At 34.8% G+C, this 17,158-nt stretch overlaps 5 protein-coding genes across 9 annotated transcripts; 4 read left to right on the forward strand and 1 right to left on the reverse strand.

Moving 5' to 3' along the window:
• Positions 1-66: 66 nt before the first annotated feature.
• On the forward strand, positions 67-1,523 carry LOC142540378 (expansin-A4-like). The gene is made up of 3 exons (XM_075646485.1): positions 67-322; positions 410-722; positions 837-1,523. The coding sequence occupies exons 1-3, from the start codon at positions 184-186 to the stop codon at positions 1,138-1,140; spliced, it is 756 nt and encodes a 251-aa protein (XP_075502600.1). The 5' UTR covers positions 67-183; the 3' UTR covers positions 1,141-1,523.
• Positions 1,524-1,946: 423 nt separating this feature from the next.
• LOC142540380 (uncharacterized) lies at positions 1,947-5,829 on the forward strand. The gene is made up of 7 exons (XM_075646487.1): positions 1,947-2,138; positions 2,569-2,617; positions 2,688-2,790; positions 2,901-2,996; positions 3,104-3,178; positions 3,807-3,876; positions 4,812-5,829. Exons 1-7 carry the CDS (start codon positions 1,983-1,985, stop codon positions 4,884-4,886), a joined length of 624 nt encoding a protein of 207 aa, XP_075502602.1. The 5' UTR covers positions 1,947-1,982; the 3' UTR covers positions 4,887-5,829.
• Positions 5,830-5,883: 54 nt separating this feature from the next.
• LOC142540379 (superoxide dismutase [Mn], mitochondrial-like) lies at positions 5,884-8,109 on the forward strand. The gene is made up of 6 exons (XM_075646486.1): positions 5,884-6,324; positions 6,579-6,625; positions 6,726-6,851; positions 6,975-7,031; positions 7,466-7,543; positions 7,829-8,109. The coding sequence occupies exons 1-6, from the start codon at positions 6,051-6,053 to the stop codon at positions 7,919-7,921; spliced, it is 675 nt and encodes a 224-aa protein (XP_075502601.1). The 5' UTR covers positions 5,884-6,050; the 3' UTR covers positions 7,922-8,109.
• A 379-nt stretch (positions 8,110-8,488) lies between these two features.
• Positions 8,489-9,652, forward strand: LOC142540381 (uncharacterized). The gene is made up of 3 exons (XM_075646488.1): positions 8,489-8,888; positions 9,020-9,083; positions 9,270-9,652. The coding sequence occupies exons 1-3, from the start codon at positions 8,586-8,588 to the stop codon at positions 9,437-9,439; spliced, it is 537 nt and encodes a 178-aa protein (XP_075502603.1). The 5' UTR covers positions 8,489-8,585; the 3' UTR covers positions 9,440-9,652.
• A 1,512-nt stretch (positions 9,653-11,164) lies between these two features.
• Positions 11,165-17,124, reverse strand: LOC142540382 (5-amino-6-(5-phospho-D-ribitylamino)uracil phosphatase, chloroplastic-like). 5 transcript variants are annotated; one of them, XM_075646489.1, is made up of 11 exons: positions 16,940-17,118; positions 16,707-16,832; positions 16,298-16,366; positions 16,082-16,186; positions 14,262-14,316; positions 13,744-13,832; positions 13,421-13,504; positions 13,202-13,342; positions 12,063-12,128; positions 11,712-11,821; positions 11,165-11,497 (listed from the first exon to the last, which is right to left on the reverse strand). In XM_075646489.1, the coding sequence occupies exons 1-11, from the start codon at positions 17,030-17,032 to the stop codon at positions 11,329-11,331; spliced, it is 1,107 nt and encodes a 368-aa protein (XP_075502604.1). In that variant the 5' UTR covers positions 17,033-17,118; the 3' UTR covers positions 11,165-11,328. The 5 variants fall into 5 exon arrangements, with proteins under 5 accessions (XP_075502604.1, XP_075502605.1, XP_075502606.1 ...); XM_075646490.1 differs by having other exon boundaries at positions 13,759-13,832; positions 16,940-17,112; XM_075646491.1 differs by lacking the exon at positions 16,082-16,186 and having other exon boundaries at positions 16,940-17,124.
• Between the last annotated feature and the right edge of the window lie 34 nt (positions 17,125-17,158).

The following is a 17,158-nucleotide window of genomic DNA, read 5'->3' on the forward strand; positions in this document are numbered from 1 at the left end:
TTGGCAATCCCCCGATCGTCATTTTTATCTACATATAAGTTTCTCTATATAAATAGAGCCCTCACGTTACAAGTAGTTGTGTACTAAGCTCTCACGAGTACTAGTTCAAGCAAGTTAACACCTTTTCTCCATCTCTCTCTTTCTTGATTATACATATACATCGCATTTGGTTTCTGATCATCAATGGAAATTCCGATGGTTTGTCTGATATTCTTCTCATTCTTGGGCTTATTCGTCCGTGGAACATATGGTGATATTTATGGAGGGTGGGAAGACGCGCATGCGACTTTCTACGGTGGAGGTGATGCATCGGGCACAATGGGTAAGTCGAATAAACTAATTCCCATAAGTGGACATTTTTCTTGACAAAATTACATATTTGACACATTTTTTTTGGTTGTGGATGCAGGAGGTGCTTGTGGATATGGTAATTTATACAGCCAAGGCTATGGCACAAACACTGCAGCATTGAGCACTGCTTTATTCAACAATGGCTTGAGCTGCGGGTCGTGCTACCAGCTGACATGCGCAGGCGACAGTAGGTCGTGTGTCCCGGGAACCATCACGGTCACTGCCACCAATTTCTGCCCGCCTAACCCTGCTCTGCCCAATGACAACGGAGGATGGTGCAATCCTCCGCGACAACATTTTGATCTGGCTGAGCCCGCTTACTTGCAAATTGGCGTCTACCGAGCTGGAATTGTCCCAGTTTCTTACCGAAGGTAAAATTTATATTCTTGAAAAAAGTGCAGAGAGACAGTAACGTCAACGAATCAAGAAAATGGCCTTTTTCAAACTAAATGTTCTCTGATTTATATCTTGAATTGTTTTTCCAGGGTTCCATGTGTGAAGAAGGGAGGAATAAGGTTCACAATAAATGGCCACTCTTTCTTCAACCTAGTGTTGGTCACGAACGTGGCAGGTGCCGGTGACGTCCGAAGCGTGTCGGTCAAAGGGTCTAAGACAGGATGGCAATCGATGTCAAGAAATTGGGGCCAAAACTGGCAAAGCAACTCGTATCTCAACGGCCAGAGCCTCTCATTTCAAGTCACCACTGGCGATGGCAGGACTATCATTAGCAACGATGTCGCACCCGCCGATTGGGGGTTCGGGAAAACATACGAAGGCGGCCAATTCTAATCGCACTTGCGATACTTGATTCATTATAATATATACACACGTATATATATGTATGTATGTATATGTATGTATATATATATATATATATATATTCATGGTATAAGATCAAATTGCTTGCTTGCTTGTCGGAGAGCTGTGGTGGCTGGATAGCACCCGCTTAGACCTGATGCTTGCATAAGATTAAGGTTTAGAGAAAAAAAAATTTCTTCCAATGGTTTTGTTTTTAAGGAAGAAATTATTAAAAATTGGTGGCTAATATTGGTTGAAGCCATCTAGAAATTTCTCATGTTCTATACAATTAAGTTTGTATATGTAATGCCCTGATTCAGCCAAACTGAGTTGGGAGTGCTTAATATGATTGGATATTATTATATTATTATTTTGTTTTCCGAGATTTGTTATTTATTTATTTTTATGCTGATAAAATATGTTGTCATTATATTTAAGTGTGTAAATTTCTAAGCTAATGTATTCACCTATATGTTACAGATTCCGTCCAATAAAATGTTGTTAGAGATTCGTGAATTTAATATTTAATCAATTATATTATTGTTTAATTTATATATTCAAATCAAACCTTTTTTTCCAAATAAAAAATTAAACCTTTTTTTTCCTACAGATTACTTTTATTTAATCTATAATAAATTACAAAATAAAGGGAAATATGGTACTTATTATTTTTCCTCATGGTATATTTTACATATTTTAAAGTACCTCTCTTTTTCAATGATATGATATAATTTTTTTTTTAAAATACATTAATTATTAATTAATTTACAATTCAATTTTTAAAATCAAATCCGGGTGGTTACTAAATTCAATTCAAGGTGTAAATGGTGTAAATGGTGCTGAAGACACTGCTACGGCCAGTCATTTCAGCTAGGTTTCCAACGATGTCGAGCGGCGGAGTGGAATTCAAGCTGTCAGCGTCGAGTGTGCTCAAAATTCTGAAAGGCGACCTCACACGGTGGTCGGTCGACGGTTCCTCCGACGCCATTGTAGTCATCTATTTCTCTGTTTAATTTTTTTCCTTGTACGTACGCGAAGGGATTTGACGAAGGATGTGCTAAGATCCTTTGAAGTTTTAATTTTCTTGTCAAAAGAGACTATGGAATATTTGATTTAGGTTTTGAATTGAACGTCGTTTGTGAGCGCACAACTTTAGTGGTGATTGAGATGATTTTGGAGCTGTAATCTCTTCCTATTAATGCTTTCATACTGTTGCTTGAGTTTATGATTCAATTTGGAGTGGTTGAACTGAAATCTTTTAATTTTTTGATAGACTTTTTAGTTATTATTTTTTCATTGAGAATTAATGGTGTCTATGGTAGAAGATGATACGCACAACTAGTCCTTGATCCCTTGTCATTTTAACCACGCCTAGTTGAAAAAAAGATCGAGTTTTTGAGCGAACTGGTATTTTTATAGGTCAATCCAGCCAATGAACGGATGCTCGGAGGTGGTGGTGCTGATGGAGGTAATAAAATCAAGAGTGCTAATATTTACTGGATCGATCCATGCTTCTCATTTCATCTCTCTTCTTGAAGCCATACACCGAGCTGCTGGTCCAGAATTACGAGCAGCTTGCTACGATGTTCCAGAAGTAAGACACGGAGTCCGCTGCCCAACATGCGAAGCAAGGATTACACCGTATGTTGTCCTCCTTAAAGCTTATTAGTACACTAAGTTTGATATTGCCTGCATAGTCTTATCTAATCATATGATGAAATATATGGATGCTGAAATTTTGAAATGTGCAGAGGCTTTCAGTTACCAGCTTCTCATGTTATTCACACAGTTGGACCCATATACAAAACCGATAAAAACCCACAAGTCTCTTTAAAAAATGCATATAGGTTGGTACGCAGTTCAGGTTGCTGCAAGTCTTCTTCGTATGATGTCTCACTAGTTATTACATGCTAACAGTTGTGATTTTCCTTGCTTACGTGGGACTTGTTAACAGAAACAGTGTACGTGTTGCTAAAGAGAACAACATTCAATTTGTTGCATTTCCCGCTATTTCATGTGGGGTGTACGGGTATTACTCTTGCATCGTGACCTTTTCATAAGCTATAAAAGTTCAGTTCTTTATTAGCAGAAACCATATAATATGCGTGTAACATGCATATGTACTCATATTTGGGAAAACTTTCATTTTTTCTGTGTGCTTTGAACTAGAAGAAAATTATTTTAGTTCTCATTTTACTTGTTTAAAACATGTATTATACATATTCCATAGTATACTGATGGTTAATATTTCATTTTGATTTATCAAAATGGTGTTAAGAAATTAATTATGACTTCTATTTAGTGTTAAAAACTTTTAAAATGAGAATTCAAATCCAATATTTTATTTATAACATAATTTTTTTATTAATTATTATAAATTAGGGTATGCAGAAATGTTTCTACGTGATGCAACAGTAAGGTGCACATAAGGTTAATATTTAATCACAACCAATCTATGTTAAAGCCATATTTTTTCATACCCATATTTTTAACGCCTGCATATAAATCAGGCATAATTTTCTCCGTAATTTTGAAAATTTCTGATTTTACTCGTACATACTGTTCCCATCCCTTGTCCTTCACTACAAATGAACTAGTATCGTTGATAGATAGTTTGGAATCACGCATCTAGCTAAGGTGTAGTCCTGGCATTTCAGATATCCTTATGAAGAAGCTGCCATTGTGGCCATCTCTACAGTCAAGGAATTGGAAAATGACTTCAAAGAGGTAATTGCTTTTTGGTTCATCAAATCATCATAATATATTACATTCTGAAGGGATATAGTCATATAACCTAGATCCCAGAAGGCAGACTCGGATCATAAAATATATATGCGATTAATTGATTGTTCTTTGATTTCTATTTGTTTCATGTTAAAGCTACTTGTCGACCGCAACCATCTGAGAGTTGAAATTACATCAAGTTAAAGCTACTTGTCTTTTCTTCTTTCATATGTTTTTTTCACATCAGTTCGTTCATCTCATTTGACTCTACGTTGCCATACCAACTTTATCATGAGAATCCTGGAATCTAAACATCCTATCATTCAGCAATGCACGTTAATCCATGCTATAATGTGAATATAAGTTGCAATATCAAGATATTGACTTGATGGTCAGGCCTTTTTCTATGTTGTTTATATCAGTTCTCAACGAGATATATGATAGACCTCAAGTCTGAGAGGCCTAAAAGATTATTCTTTGAGGTGAGGAAGATTGTGAAATTTGTCGGTCATTTCTTGATATCTTTTGGAGCCGGTGTGAGATCGTGACACACTCCCATTTCCTTCACTCTTTGTTGTGCTCTATTTAGTTTAATTTTATTCTCCTCAATTACCTGAAATATCCAGTCATAATTCGTCCCCAATTACCTGAAATATCCAGTCATAATCTTATTTTTGACAGTGATCATCGAGTTATTTTCTGCAGTATATCTTTGATTATATCTCATGCAATCTCTACCGGCATTCCTCGAACCTTGAATGCAGCAAATATTTTTAAATTCTTCAACCATAATCTGAATATTTTCTTTTTGATCATCTTTGGTGTAACTCCTTTTCCACCTTAAAATTTTCCAATTTGTCACGATTTATCCTTTGAATACGTTGCATTTTTTCTGTCGTTTTACCTTAATCCTTGTAAAATTTATACTATTGTTTCAGGTTCACTTTGTGCTGTTCTCGGATGAAATATACGATGTCTGGTTGAACAAAGCCAATGAATTGCTCCAGAATTAAATTAAATCTAATTTCTTCAGAACTGCAACTGAGAGATTAGAAGCAGTATCGAGTTTGAAGACGATAGAATATACGTGAGTGTTTGAAAATTTTGAAAGATCGAGGTCATCTGAATTCTCTGATTTATAAAGAATTTAATATTTAAAAACGACTCATTTCGATATTTGCTCAAACTATATAGAAAAGAAAATATAAACGAGCTCGAAATAAGTCTTTGTCGATAAACTTATCACTATCATGATAATTGGGTTTTCATTGTTGTGTTTTCTTCTCCGTGCAAGTAAATTTAACATATAACTTGTATGCTACGACTTCTGAGTACTGCTCCCGTACGCTTTGGTACTCTAAGCGGATGAGGAAGTATTGGAATCTTACTTTGATTCGACCCCTGTTGGCAAGCTTTAGCAGGGATTTTTATTTTTGTTGGGTTGTTGAATTTGGGCATTGGATACCTTTGTTGTGGTATGTTGGATGTGTGGATCGAATGTTGTGTTTGGAGGGAAACGAATGTCGCTTGCAGGGATTATCGCTGGGGATAATTGCACTTGGAGTTCTTGTTTCTAGGTCTGATAGAACTATATCGAATTGTAGTGCATTCCCTCTTGGTTTGATCAACGTTAATCAATTATAAAATAAGGGATAATGGCAGCTCCATCTTTCAATTATCATCGATGGGTGGTGGAAACAGATGCAAAAACTATGGTATTCGGCGTTCGGTAGCCATATTTGTCCTCGTGAGGCCCATCTTTTTGGCTTCTAAAGGTTCAACCTCACGGGTCGATATGGAATTTGGGGTTATGATTCCAATATATTTACTAAAATGATACATTATATTAAATTAAATCCAAAAAAACAGGAGTATTTTGTTATCTAATCTTATTCAATTATTTATTTATTAAAAATAATTTTCTGTAATGTATTTCAAAAAAAAAAAAATTATTTTTTTAAAAAAATTATTTATCTTGAACACGTACACCACAATGCAGTGCTGTACTTCTGGAAAGTCCAATCAGCTAAACCGCCTCCTCTTCGGTCCCAATTCGGCTGTTGGAAAAATATAGAAAAATCCGATCAGCCTATAAATGTGCTCCCCTCTCTGCAACTCAAAAGGAATCATTTCATCCAATTTACGGTTCGCAACTTCTTTCAAACACCTGGTCAGCAATGGCGCTTCGATCCCTCACCAGATGTACCCCAAGGAACGCATCTTTTGGGTTTCGCAGTCTGCAGACGTTTTCGCTTCCCGATCTGTCCTACGATTATGATGCGCTGGAGCCCGCCATCAGCGGCGAGATCATGCAGCTCCATCACCAGAAGCACCACCAGACATATATAACGAATTACAATAAAGCCCTCGAGCAGCTCGATGCTGCCGTTTCGAAGGGAGACGCCTCGACCGTAGTTAAGTTGCAGAGTGCCATTAAGTTCAATGGCGGAGGTACTGATTTTATGTTGAAATTCATTTTTTTTTCAAACTTGGTGTGTTATCGTTGTGGTGGGGTGGCGCGTGAACCACGGGCATTTTTTATGACTATGGTCTTGTTTCGTGGAATTGAATTGGAGGTCTGGATAATTTAGATGAAACTAGTTATAATCCATTTTCTGCGTAACATAAATGTGAGGTCTTGATACATTTTCCTGCTAAATCTACATATGAATTTCCTTCTTTTTGCTCTGTTATTTATTTGATAGGTCACGTTAATCACTCAGTCTTCTGGAAGAACCTTGCACCTGTTCGAGTAAGTCTGCGCTTTGAGTTGGTTTTTAATTTACTATTGTGCAGTATTTCGAAATTGGGTGGGTTAAAAAAATTATCTAAACGCCGAAATCTCTTTGCAGGAAGGTGGTGGTGAACCTCCTAAGGGTTCTTTAGGTTCCGCTATTGACAGTAACTTTGGCTCGTTGGAAGCTCTAATTCAAAAGGTGAACGCAGAAGGTGCTGCATTGCAGGGTTCTGGATGGGTGGTGAGTGTTTTTTTATATTTTATATGACCATGTTGGTCTCTGGGATATATGTTTTTCTCCTCTGTAAATTAATCTCTCGTTAGCTTTCTTTTACTTGATTTTACTTCATTGATATATTTGCAGTGGCTTGCTGCGGACAAAGAATTGAAGCGTCTCGTGATTGAAACAACTTCAAATCAGGTGGGAGTCGGTCATTTGCATTGTCTTCACATTTAGTTTTTCATGTGGGACGTATAAAATAGTGTGTGATTATTTTTTCAAAATAATGTACTCCTTTTACGTTGATCATATCCAAGTTTTGTATACAATAAAGCAATCATGTTATATTATGTATTTGATGATATGTTAGCAATCCAAATCTTTAGAAGGTAATTTATTTTCTATTAGAACTTTCTAAAAAATTTCTTCCTATTAGATTATAGCTGACTTCCGGTACAAAGGATGACAATGATTCGAGATGTTGAATGTGCTGTAATCAGCTTAGTTGTGTATGGATCACTCATATTTTGTTTGATCCCTTCTATATTGGGACTTGATATCCAAGCACTTCTGAAGATTTTGAAAATTTTGAGTTCCATCATCAGGACTTTTATGTCATCCAATTTCTGTTGCAGGACCCACTGGTTACTAAAGGACCAAGTTTGGTTCCCCTGCTTGGGATTGATGTATGGGAGCATGCATACTATTTGCAGGTATTACTTCTCCCGACATTTACATGCTTCTTTAATAGCTTTACTACATCAACCTGACTTGTGAGATAGACATGATACATTTATTCCTAATTTTTTTACAAAGACAACAAGTGCTTTATTATTGCCGCTTCATGGAGAAAATGGAAGCTAATGAGTCTTCAATATTCATGCTGTGAATGAGCTCTAATTCTGTTACCGTTTGTTGTACTAGTTCCTTGCTTCTCTGAGCTCATCGTATAGCAAGTTCTAACACGACTGGTGTTTTCTTGTTTCATGTGTGTGCAGTACAAAAACGTGAGACCAGACTACCTAAAGAACATATGGAAAGTCATCAACTGGAAATATGCTAGTGAAGTTTACGATGAAGAGTCCCCATGATCCTGATTAGGAAATTGTTTGGATTGCTACAGTTTTTAAGATATGTATCAGTAAAGAGAGGAAATAAAATTTGCGTCGGTCACACGCAACCAAATCTTTTTTGTTTGCTTGGAAATGCTCCAGTTTATGACTGTCTTTCTTTATTTATGGCTATGAAAATACTCTTCCACGAGAGATTTGTTTGTGAAGCGATTATCACCTGTATTTTTGGCGTTGAAATTTATTGTCGGTGAAAATAATGTTAATCACGGTTTTCTGGTTAAAAGGCCTCACATTGTGCTGAAGTTTGTTTCAAGAACCATTTTGTCCCAAACACACATACACACACACACACACTGTGAAGAAGACAAAAAAGAAGTATTTTTTCTCCCAAAATTGTCCTTAATAAAAAAATTATTGTAAACTCACACACCACATGCAAAGTGCTTATGAATTAAAAATCTATTCAAATAACGGTGTTTGTAGTAGCCAGCCAAGGGCCACGTTTTCTCTTGTGAACCATTAGGAATTGTATGTGGAAGCCATGCAATCTTAGACCAGAAAACAATAGTCCAAGCCACCAATATAAACCCCATTCACGCATTCCCCATAACAAGCCCACATATTTTTCCTTCCAGAATCTCTGAAATTTTACAACATTCGGAGGGAGGAAAAAAGGAAAACGATGGGACTCAAAGCTCTTCCCCTTTCGCCTTCACAACATGGCCTTCTTCTTCCTCCCGCGAACACCGCACAAAGGTACTTTCAGCACGGTTATGGCAGAAAATCACGACTAGCTGTTGCCATAACTTGCGCCAAAAATGGGAATATTGATGACAATCAAGAACCAGGGAAGTGGAAACAAAACCTATTCGAAAGTGTGACAGAAGCTTTAGATTTCTCGCAGGTGAGATCTGAAGAGGATGCTCAGTTGCTTGATGAAGCTAGAAAGGCGACTAAATCAGGGGACAAGATGTCAAGGGAACAGGTTACTAAGATTAGCTGTTTCTTGATTTAAAATTTATCGTTTACTATGCATTTTTTGGTCCAATATTTATTTTTTGAACAGGGTTCTTTTTGTAATTGTCATTACTTAAAAGTGATTTTGGTTTGTTGTAGTATGGAGCTCTGAGGAGGAAGATTGGTGGTACATACAAGGATTTCTTCAAATCGTATGTAGAGGGTAAGTTGTCACATTAAATCTTATGTTATCGAGAATATATTTATGTCTAATATTCCTGCATCTCTATATGGCTGTGTAGTATTTACAGACATTGAAATTTATGTTAATTTTGCAAAATAAATAATGGTGGGAGAATTTACTGTCACTCTTATCTTTTTAATCGAAAATTTAACTGACTGATACTAGTGGAAGGAAAATATGTGGAAGAGGGATGGGTGGACAAGACATGCAAAGTGTGCAAGAAAGACACAAGAGGTGAAGCCAGACAAGTTGACAAATTTGGCAAGTATGTGCATGTTGCTTGCTTGGAGAAATCCAACTCAGGGAACTTCTTCACAAGACTCTTTTCAGGATGAAATATATATATATGTAGGATTTAGGGTTTAGTTATAGGTTTTTTAATGGCACTAAACATTTTATTTAATGATGTCTTGGATGTGTAATAAGAGGAGAGAAAATTCATATATAAAGTATTTAAGAACATATCCAGGTTTTGTTTTTGGAAAGATACACTGAGATGGAACTGTGAATTAAATTGTATGTAAATAAATTTATTTGGCATGATTCTATTTTGTAACATCCTCCATTTTATGAAAACTAAATCATATCAAATAACAAAACATGTCACTTACCAATTAGTATTAATGTCACAAATCTCTTGGTCAGTGTCCCGATAAGTTCGAGACCCGTATAAATCCCAAAAATATAATAATAAAAACCAAAACAAAAACATGTGATTAGTAAATTAGTATATTTATAAACCCCAATTGGAATCCAATAGAAACTGTGTCAGCGTGCATGTTTAAGCCATCTCCAATCCATAAATCTATTTTGGTGCAGTTTCTGCACCAAATATAACATTCATCTCCAACCCATTTACTTCAAATCTTACACTAAAAAAAATATTCCTAGAATATTCTTTTTGTTTACTATTTATTTATAAATTTAACAGTATAATTATAATTAATGTTAATATTAGTATTATAATTATAATTTTATTTTTATTAATAGTTAAATTTATTTATTTGATTCTTATATATATTAACTATAATATTTATTTGTTCAAAAGGAACGAGCCAAAATTTTGAAAAAAAAGAAATGAAGAACATGGACAACACGAAAATGACACATTTGGGAAATATTTTGGTGATTTTGGAGGATCGGGATCTAATTTAGGAGATTATTGATCATCTACCTTGTTTGTCATTTTTATGTTTTTATTCGCATTGTCATCTTTGTAATTTCAATTATGTATTATCTTTGAATTTGTATTCCAATTATGTATTATATTTGTATTTGTATTGTATTTCAATTGGGTATTGTAATTAAAAATTCAAAATTTTGCTGTTGATTTTTCTGATATTTTATCAATTATATATTTACGAGAGTTAAAAATATCGAAAATAAAATAAAAAACTAGAAATATTATTGATGATTTAGTTTGTTTATCTTTTATTATATTTGCATTTAAATTATCTGAATTCGAATTCGTATTTTTATTTTAACTGTGTACTTGAATGTTTAAATATTATTCAATAAATTTGTGTGTTAGATGTTTAATTATAAAATTATTGTAAAATATATTTATAAATTTATATAATTAAATATTTTTATTTTTATGATTTTATATTTAATTATTAAAATAATACAATAAATATTATCTAACTATTAAAATAATATAATAAATATTATACTATTATTTAAATATATCTAATTATTAAATTAATATAATAATATAATATTATTATATAAATAATATTTATAATTAAACAAAACAAAAAAAATTAAAAAAAAAAAGAAAGAAAAATGCTCTGCGCCACAGAGGAGATGGAGCTGCGCTATTTTGCAGCTCCATTAGAAATGAACCCTGCACCAAAATAGCGTAAAGGTTGGAGATAGCCTTAGCATCTTGCATCGAGCTTGTAAACTTTCTGACATCTATCTATAGATATATAATAAGAATTAAATCATTAAACTCTAAATCAAACTTGCACGTAACAAACCAAATTGAAAATTTCGAATCCGTCAGATTATAGATGATTGTGTAGTTTAACCAAGTTCAAATGCAAAATTGTATCTTCCACAAAAGAATTAATTAAACACATGTGAACAGATATAGTATATTCAACATTGCTTGTGTTTCTACAAAATCAAAAATGGGAAATTTAAAGAGGGAAAAAATGGGAGAGAATGAGGTCTTAATTACATTACACATGTACAGAGTCTAAAAAAAGAGGTTAGAAGTTCAAAAGAAGGTGTCAATATGAAGCTTTCTCTTTGAAGGAGCTTTGTCTATAACCTGTTTCTGCAAATCCATGAAAGTCGACCCTACGTCAGCAAACAATCTCCGTAGATTAATCACAGAAAGCTCATTGAAGCTCGCAACCGCCAAATCCGCCTGCCCCAGATCATACCTGCAATTTTTTTCAAAACATTAAGTTTTCATGTCTCCAGAGTACGTATACATTGGCATGACTTTGATGCGGAAAATGAACAAATCTTCCAAGTTCATGGGAATCTTGATCAAAACAAGACCCAAGAGAAGGTAGAAAAAACCATATTCGCAGAAACTCATTTGTTGGCATCCAAGCATTAAGTCATATTGAAATTAAATTACACAACACATACGCTGGGTGAGCACCAATCAAAGCTACAGCCATCATCGTACAATTGTGAGCTGCAGTTATTCCTCTGGGATCATCCTCAAACACAACACATTTGGAGGGTTTTCGGTCAAGCTGCATAACAAGTTTCAAACATAATTTCATGATTTCCAGGATGTTTAATATAATAATGTGGAAAAGGAGAAGAGTACGCAAGATCCAAGGTAAATGGAACTAGAACCAAGCCAAGAAGCCAATCATCATCTCGTGACACCCCTCACCGTGATATTTCCTAGGCAAAGGCATTTGCATATCAAGCATGCACAACTTTCTCTTACTTTTTCCATTGGTATCAAACAGTAGGTGCCAAACATACCTTTACAGCAGCAGAAAGGAACCTATGTGCAATGGAATCCATACCATCTTCCTCGGACACAATGGCCTGCAACTCCAGAAGAGATTACTTAGCTTATTTAAATAAAGATTCAGTTAGTTTACACCTTTTCACTACATTTCAAGTCACAAGCATTACTTCTATTAAATTTTTGACACATGCGACATAATAGAACGCATATCAATTTTTTATCCATCAATTGATTTCTGTCAGGCATTTATTCCACAAATGAAAAGCACACGTCCAGTGACATTTTACCGAAGAGAATAACATCCATTTGAACACACAACAAAGAGGATTAAAATCCCCGAGCACGAAAAATTGGTAGATGTAAATCATAACCATTTCCCATACATGAGATGAAGTCCATCATTAAAAAATAAAGGGGAAAACTCACACACATGGGGGCACAAGACACATTGACAAAGCCTTTCGGGATAGATTGGACTCTGAACATATATGCTGGGGATACTCCTAGTATCAAAGAATATTGTAAACACCAAATGGGTATTGATAAGAGTTAAAGGTAGTTAACTCCTGGTACTCAAGGAAGCAAGTTGGCGCATAACAGGGGAAAGTTCTCATTCAAGAAAGGCCACGAGGTCTTCTTTTTCTGTACCTTGATCTTGTAAGCATAAAGAGCAGGTAAAACACACATCATAATGCACATTTTTATGAGGCATATAATACATGTGGAACCAGACAATGTAGTTTGGTCAGAGAGGAAGTTATATCAAAAGAGGCAGGTAACACGAGTGTTGACTTGTGAAGGAAGAGATTGTCAGGTCCACATGTGAGAGAAATTCCCCGACTGGAAATGAAAAAAAGTTACTGCCGTACATAGGTGATGTATGGTTCAAAATTCACCGAAGCCTTTGAATCAAGATAGGGTTCCAAATAAGTACTTGGGCTCCTTGCTGCAATGAATCCCAAGGCGGAATACACCAGAAATAAAACCATAATTACGCTCACAGGAAGTAAAACAGAAAAAAATAAAATTTGAAGTTTATTCAAGTATTAATATTGTTATAATAGATACATTAAGATGGTAGTAAACTGAAGCTCTCAGTGTCTAAAAAACGCCATAATGTTCATAGAGTGAGAGAGAGAGAGAGAGCAACCTGAAAAAACTTCTTCAAACCCATTCGCTCTAGAGCCTCAACCATGTTTTTGCGATCAAGACTTGATACAACAGCACATGGAATGCGAGATGTAACTATAGCATCTAACCACTCTTTTATCCCTTCTATTGGTTCTGAGAGCTACAGAAAACATTGCAATATTAGTTACTGCAGCTTAGGAAAACAAAATTCACGTGACATTTTACTGAAAAATCTTACTTCCACAAGCTTGTGATAGTACAACTCCGAGAGTCTCAACTTCAGTCTATCCAAATCAGCCTCAGCCATGCCCCAAAGCAAAACCTAAGATTATGTCAAAGACATCAAAACATAAGCTACAAAGCTAAAGGTCAAAATGTGTGCAAAAAATGGAAACATGGTATTATTATTTTATCCATAAAAAAGTCTCAGATATACATATACAAACTGCAAAAAACTTCTTCAATTTCCAGTCCACTAAGCAAACAAGGATAGGATATTAGGCAGTTAGGTTCATGAACTTTTAGAAGAAGTGGATGAAACTTGAAAGTATGTAAAACCACCAGGGATTCCCAAACCTTGCGCAGAACATGATCAGCACCTGCATAATGCAAAACTCTTTGCACACTGTCATCTCTAGGAATTTCCTTTCCTGCACAATAACCCACCAATACATCAACCCAATTTCGAGGAATCTCAAGTGTATGACAAGTCCCTGCTTCATAGCTATGCTGCATAGTACAGACAGAAGTGGTCAATCTATGCAAGTGACTAAGATAAAATATCGAGGCCACAAAAAATAGTCTCTATGACAATAATGCGAATATTTTATCTGCTCTAGTGCAAAGACCATTTTTTATGCATGTACCTTGAAATGAAACCTTGGGATGCAAAAACATTGAGGGAACTTCTCAATTCATTTGTTTATGAATTCCAGAATAAAGAAAAGAAATTTAGAATGAGTTTACTAAATAAATTTTTGAGAGTGCAGATATATAAGTATCTTAGATGGTCTCAACTATGGTAACCAATACTCAAACACAAGGGTATCACTATTTTTGTCTGAACAAGTTAAACTTACCTTCCTCAGACGCAAGTTTTTCCCAGGCAGCCAACTTCAAAGCTCTAGTATTTGCCTGTAATACAAGATTTGTTAATTAGAAGGCCAGACCACATTGATACAGAAGAATTGTTTGGACATTGAGCAATCAGAACACAAGGATAACATGATTATCTAATAAAAACACGGCCATTTCGCTCTATTAGTTATTTTATTTTACAAGTTGAGGTTTCATTTCTCTATTATTGAAGGGCACAGCCATATGGTGGAGAAGCAGTTACATTCTATCAGGAACAGCTAATTTGAAAGGCAAAGCTTAAAAGAGAAGCCTAGCGTAAGCAATTTGATAAAAGGGAAGGCGTCCTTTTAAGACATCAATTTAAACGACGACAATGCTAGTTCCTTGAAAGGCACGTGCAAAAGTTTTCATATAAAGTTAGAATCTAGAAGAACAATCAGAGAGATTATCAGCTGGCAAGTGAAACACTGGTGAAAACCAGCAATCCACAATGGTTCAGTATCAATCTCCTTCAGCTTTAAACATCCTCCAAGTTTATGTGAAAGAGTAGTTTAAACAGTACAGGCGTAGATTCAGCTATCAGCAGTCAAAAACATGAATATATTTCCCCATATGCAATGGGCTATAATTACTGTTGTAATATCTGGCGCTGTTGTCACAAGAAAAAGGTGGTGATTGTTGATTCATTTCACACAAAAAAAATGGTTCCTCTTACCACATTGTAGGTTGACTATTAGATTTACACAATAAAGAACAGAATCATGAAATCAGTCTTACGCCAACTCTGTTAGTCATTTTCTGAATTTATTAATTTCTTCTAATAAAGAAAGATAGGGCTGATTTCTTGTCATTATCCCAGTATTTGTGCAGGTCTCCCGCTGAGATTATTACCTTTTTGAACGGCCTACTTTGGATTATTATTATCTCAAAACCCAAAAGGAAAGTTTATCGACACAAACCTGGATGGCATCTATAACACAAGAAGTACTCAAATGAGCTTAAATGAATCAACCTGATATTTTTTTATCTAGCACCTAACGCACCAGAGATTAGTCAACCACAAGATTACGAAATACGAAGCCACATTAAAAATTAAAATAATTAACACAAATTGTGTAATGTTCCAATAAAAAAATTTCAAGCTTTGCTTTAACTAAAAATTGTTCTAAAATATCTTTTGGAATCATCATTGCTATCATTATTCTATCTCAAAACAGTAAACATAAAGGAATGTATTTTGGAAAAAGATATGATATCATCAACATTATGATGTATTTTGAAATGATTTGATTGAGTTTATTTTAAAAATTTCAAACATTTACCTCAACGTCGTTTTATTCTATATACATAAAGTGCTGGTGATTGAAATCTAAACAACCAAAAAACAATAGGAGTTTTAACCATCTGCGCATTGTTTGTTGGCATAAATCTTTACAGGCTTATAAATGAACTAAGAATTCTGGTATCAGATGGCGCACTATCTTTATTATATTTCTACAAATACAAAATTTAAATGTATCGAGGTTCTCTGTAAGAATAGAACCAAATGGATATCCTGGATGTTAATCCACCAGGCAAAAAATAATTGAAAAGAGTGATTAAATGTCTCAAGATTCTCTATCGGAATAGAACCAAATGGTTACCATGGCTGTTTATCTACTGGGGAATTTATTTTAAAAAAACGATATTCAATTATTTCATCATAGGAAGAGAGGACATGGATAAAATATCCACAAAATTTTCATTAGAGGTATTGAGAAGAGAATGAAACTGATAGAGCTAGTGAATAACTTTTGACCACGTGATAAACATAAAACTTTACCACAACATTATCCCAAGAGAATATAAGACCATAGGCTTCATCAGGTTTCATGGCATATCGAATCCTTTGCAGAAAGCCTTCTTGCATTCTATCATTCAAAAAATCCTATGGGTGGCAGCAAACAATAAATAATAATTAAAAAAATTCACTACAAGACATCAACCATAAATGTGCGGCATATCATAATGAATCATTTTTTTTCAGCTTAAAGATTACCACATCGACTTTAAGTGGCCCTTCAGGTCTAAATGTTTCAAAGCCTTCCCCATATTCAGCTCCAATGACCTACTATATTTAGAAAAAAATCATTTACACGGCGATATTGAAGGATATATACAGTTGAAAGTAACTTTTAAAAATAAATGGCATAAGTACAGTTCTGTACTTGAATGAACCTGAAAACAACAAGTAGTCAGCGCTCTGATACCTTAAACAAGCTAAATTCTTTCCAAACCAAAGCAAGTCATCCAAACTTACTACACACTAGTTCTCTAGAGATAAGAATAAAAACCCACCAAAAAATACAGAAGAAGAGCAATAAACTATAAATGACACAAACCTAGCATGAAGAAAAAATAAATAAACATAAAAAATAACATAGAAAACGGAAAAATAAAAAGAGCACCTCTTCCATGAAATTTTTTTTGGGCAGGCTCGAAAAACCATCGAGCGACCCATTTTCATTCGACCCAAAAACGTTTCTTGCAAACATAGTACTATTTCCATGCTCTGAGTTTGAGCGTTTCAATCGCTGTTCAGACAGATTTTGAAGAGTTAATAAGGCGATAAATAAACTTATAAAAAAAAGAGAGAGAGAGAACAATATTAATAAGAAACAATTTATGGGCAGAAGAGAACCAATAATCTGAGTGTAGCTGGTAAACGAGAGTGAAACAGCGTCGGAGAGAGAGGAGGAAGAGGGGAACGTGCAAAGCTCAGAGCATTCTCCATTTTTACCAGACACGAGCTACGGCGAGAATCGTGTTAAAAAGGAGATATTAGTTTGCGGGCTGGGCTTCCTTTTTTCTTTGTTGGGCTTTTTTTTAAGTAATTGGGCCACTTATGTTTTTTGTATGG

Source organism: Primulina tabacum, chromosome 3, assembly GCF_025594145.1.
Source record: "Primulina tabacum isolate GXHZ01 chromosome 3, ASM2559414v2, whole genome shotgun sequence".
In the NCBI taxonomy this organism is placed as follows: domain Eukaryota; kingdom Viridiplantae; phylum Streptophyta; class Magnoliopsida; order Lamiales; family Gesneriaceae; genus Primulina; species Primulina tabacum.

Coding starts and splice junctions, on each gene's coding strand:
- LOC142540379 (XM_075646486.1), top strand. CDS start 6,051: ATGGCGCTTCGATCCCTCACCAGATGTACCCCAAGGAACGCATCTTTT. Junction 6,852..6,974: donor TGCAGGGTTCTGGATGGGTG/GTGAGTGTTTTT, acceptor ATATATTTGCAG/TGGCTTGCTGCGGACAAAGA. Junction 7,544..7,828: donor AGCATGCATACTATTTGCAG/GTATTACTTCTC, acceptor ATGTGTGTGCAG/TACAAAAACGTGAGACCAGA.
- LOC142540380 (XM_075646487.1), top strand. CDS start 1,983: ATGGTGCTGAAGACACTGCTACGGCCAGTCATTTCAGCTAGGTTTCCA. Junction 2,139..2,568: donor ACGGTTCCTCCGACGCCATT/GTAGTCATCTAT, acceptor GTATTTTTATAG/GTCAATCCAGCCAATGAACG. Junction 3,179..3,806: donor ATTTCATGTGGGGTGTACGG/GTATTACTCTTG, acceptor CTGGCATTTCAG/ATATCCTTATGAAGAAGCTG.
- LOC142540381 (XM_075646488.1), top strand. CDS start 8,586: ATGGGACTCAAAGCTCTTCCCCTTTCGCCTTCACAACATGGCCTTCTT. Junction 8,889..9,019: donor ACAAGATGTCAAGGGAACAG/GTTACTAAGATT, acceptor GGTTTGTTGTAG/TATGGAGCTCTGAGGAGGAA. Junction 9,084..9,269: donor CTTCAAATCGTATGTAGAGG/GTAAGTTGTCAC, acceptor GACTGATACTAG/TGGAAGGAAAATATGTGGAA.
- LOC142540382 (XM_075646489.1), bottom strand. CDS start 17,032: ATGGAGAATGCTCTGAGCTTTGCACGTTCCCCTCTTCCTCCTCTCTCT. Junction 16,833..16,939: donor CAGCTACACTCAGATTATTG/GTTCTCTTCTGC, acceptor CTGTCTGAACAG/CGATTGAAACGCTCAAACTC. Junction 11,822..12,062: donor TCCTTTCTGCTGCTGTAAAG/GTATGTTTGGCA, acceptor CTTGTTATGCAG/CTTGACCGAAAACCCTCCAA.
- LOC142540378 (XM_075646485.1), top strand. CDS start 184: ATGGAAATTCCGATGGTTTGTCTGATATTCTTCTCATTCTTGGGCTTA. Junction 323..409: donor TGATGCATCGGGCACAATGG/GTAAGTCGAATA, acceptor TTGTGGATGCAG/GAGGTGCTTGTGGATATGGT. Junction 723..836: donor GTCCCAGTTTCTTACCGAAG/GTAAAATTTATA, acceptor TTGTTTTTCCAG/GGTTCCATGTGTGAAGAAGG.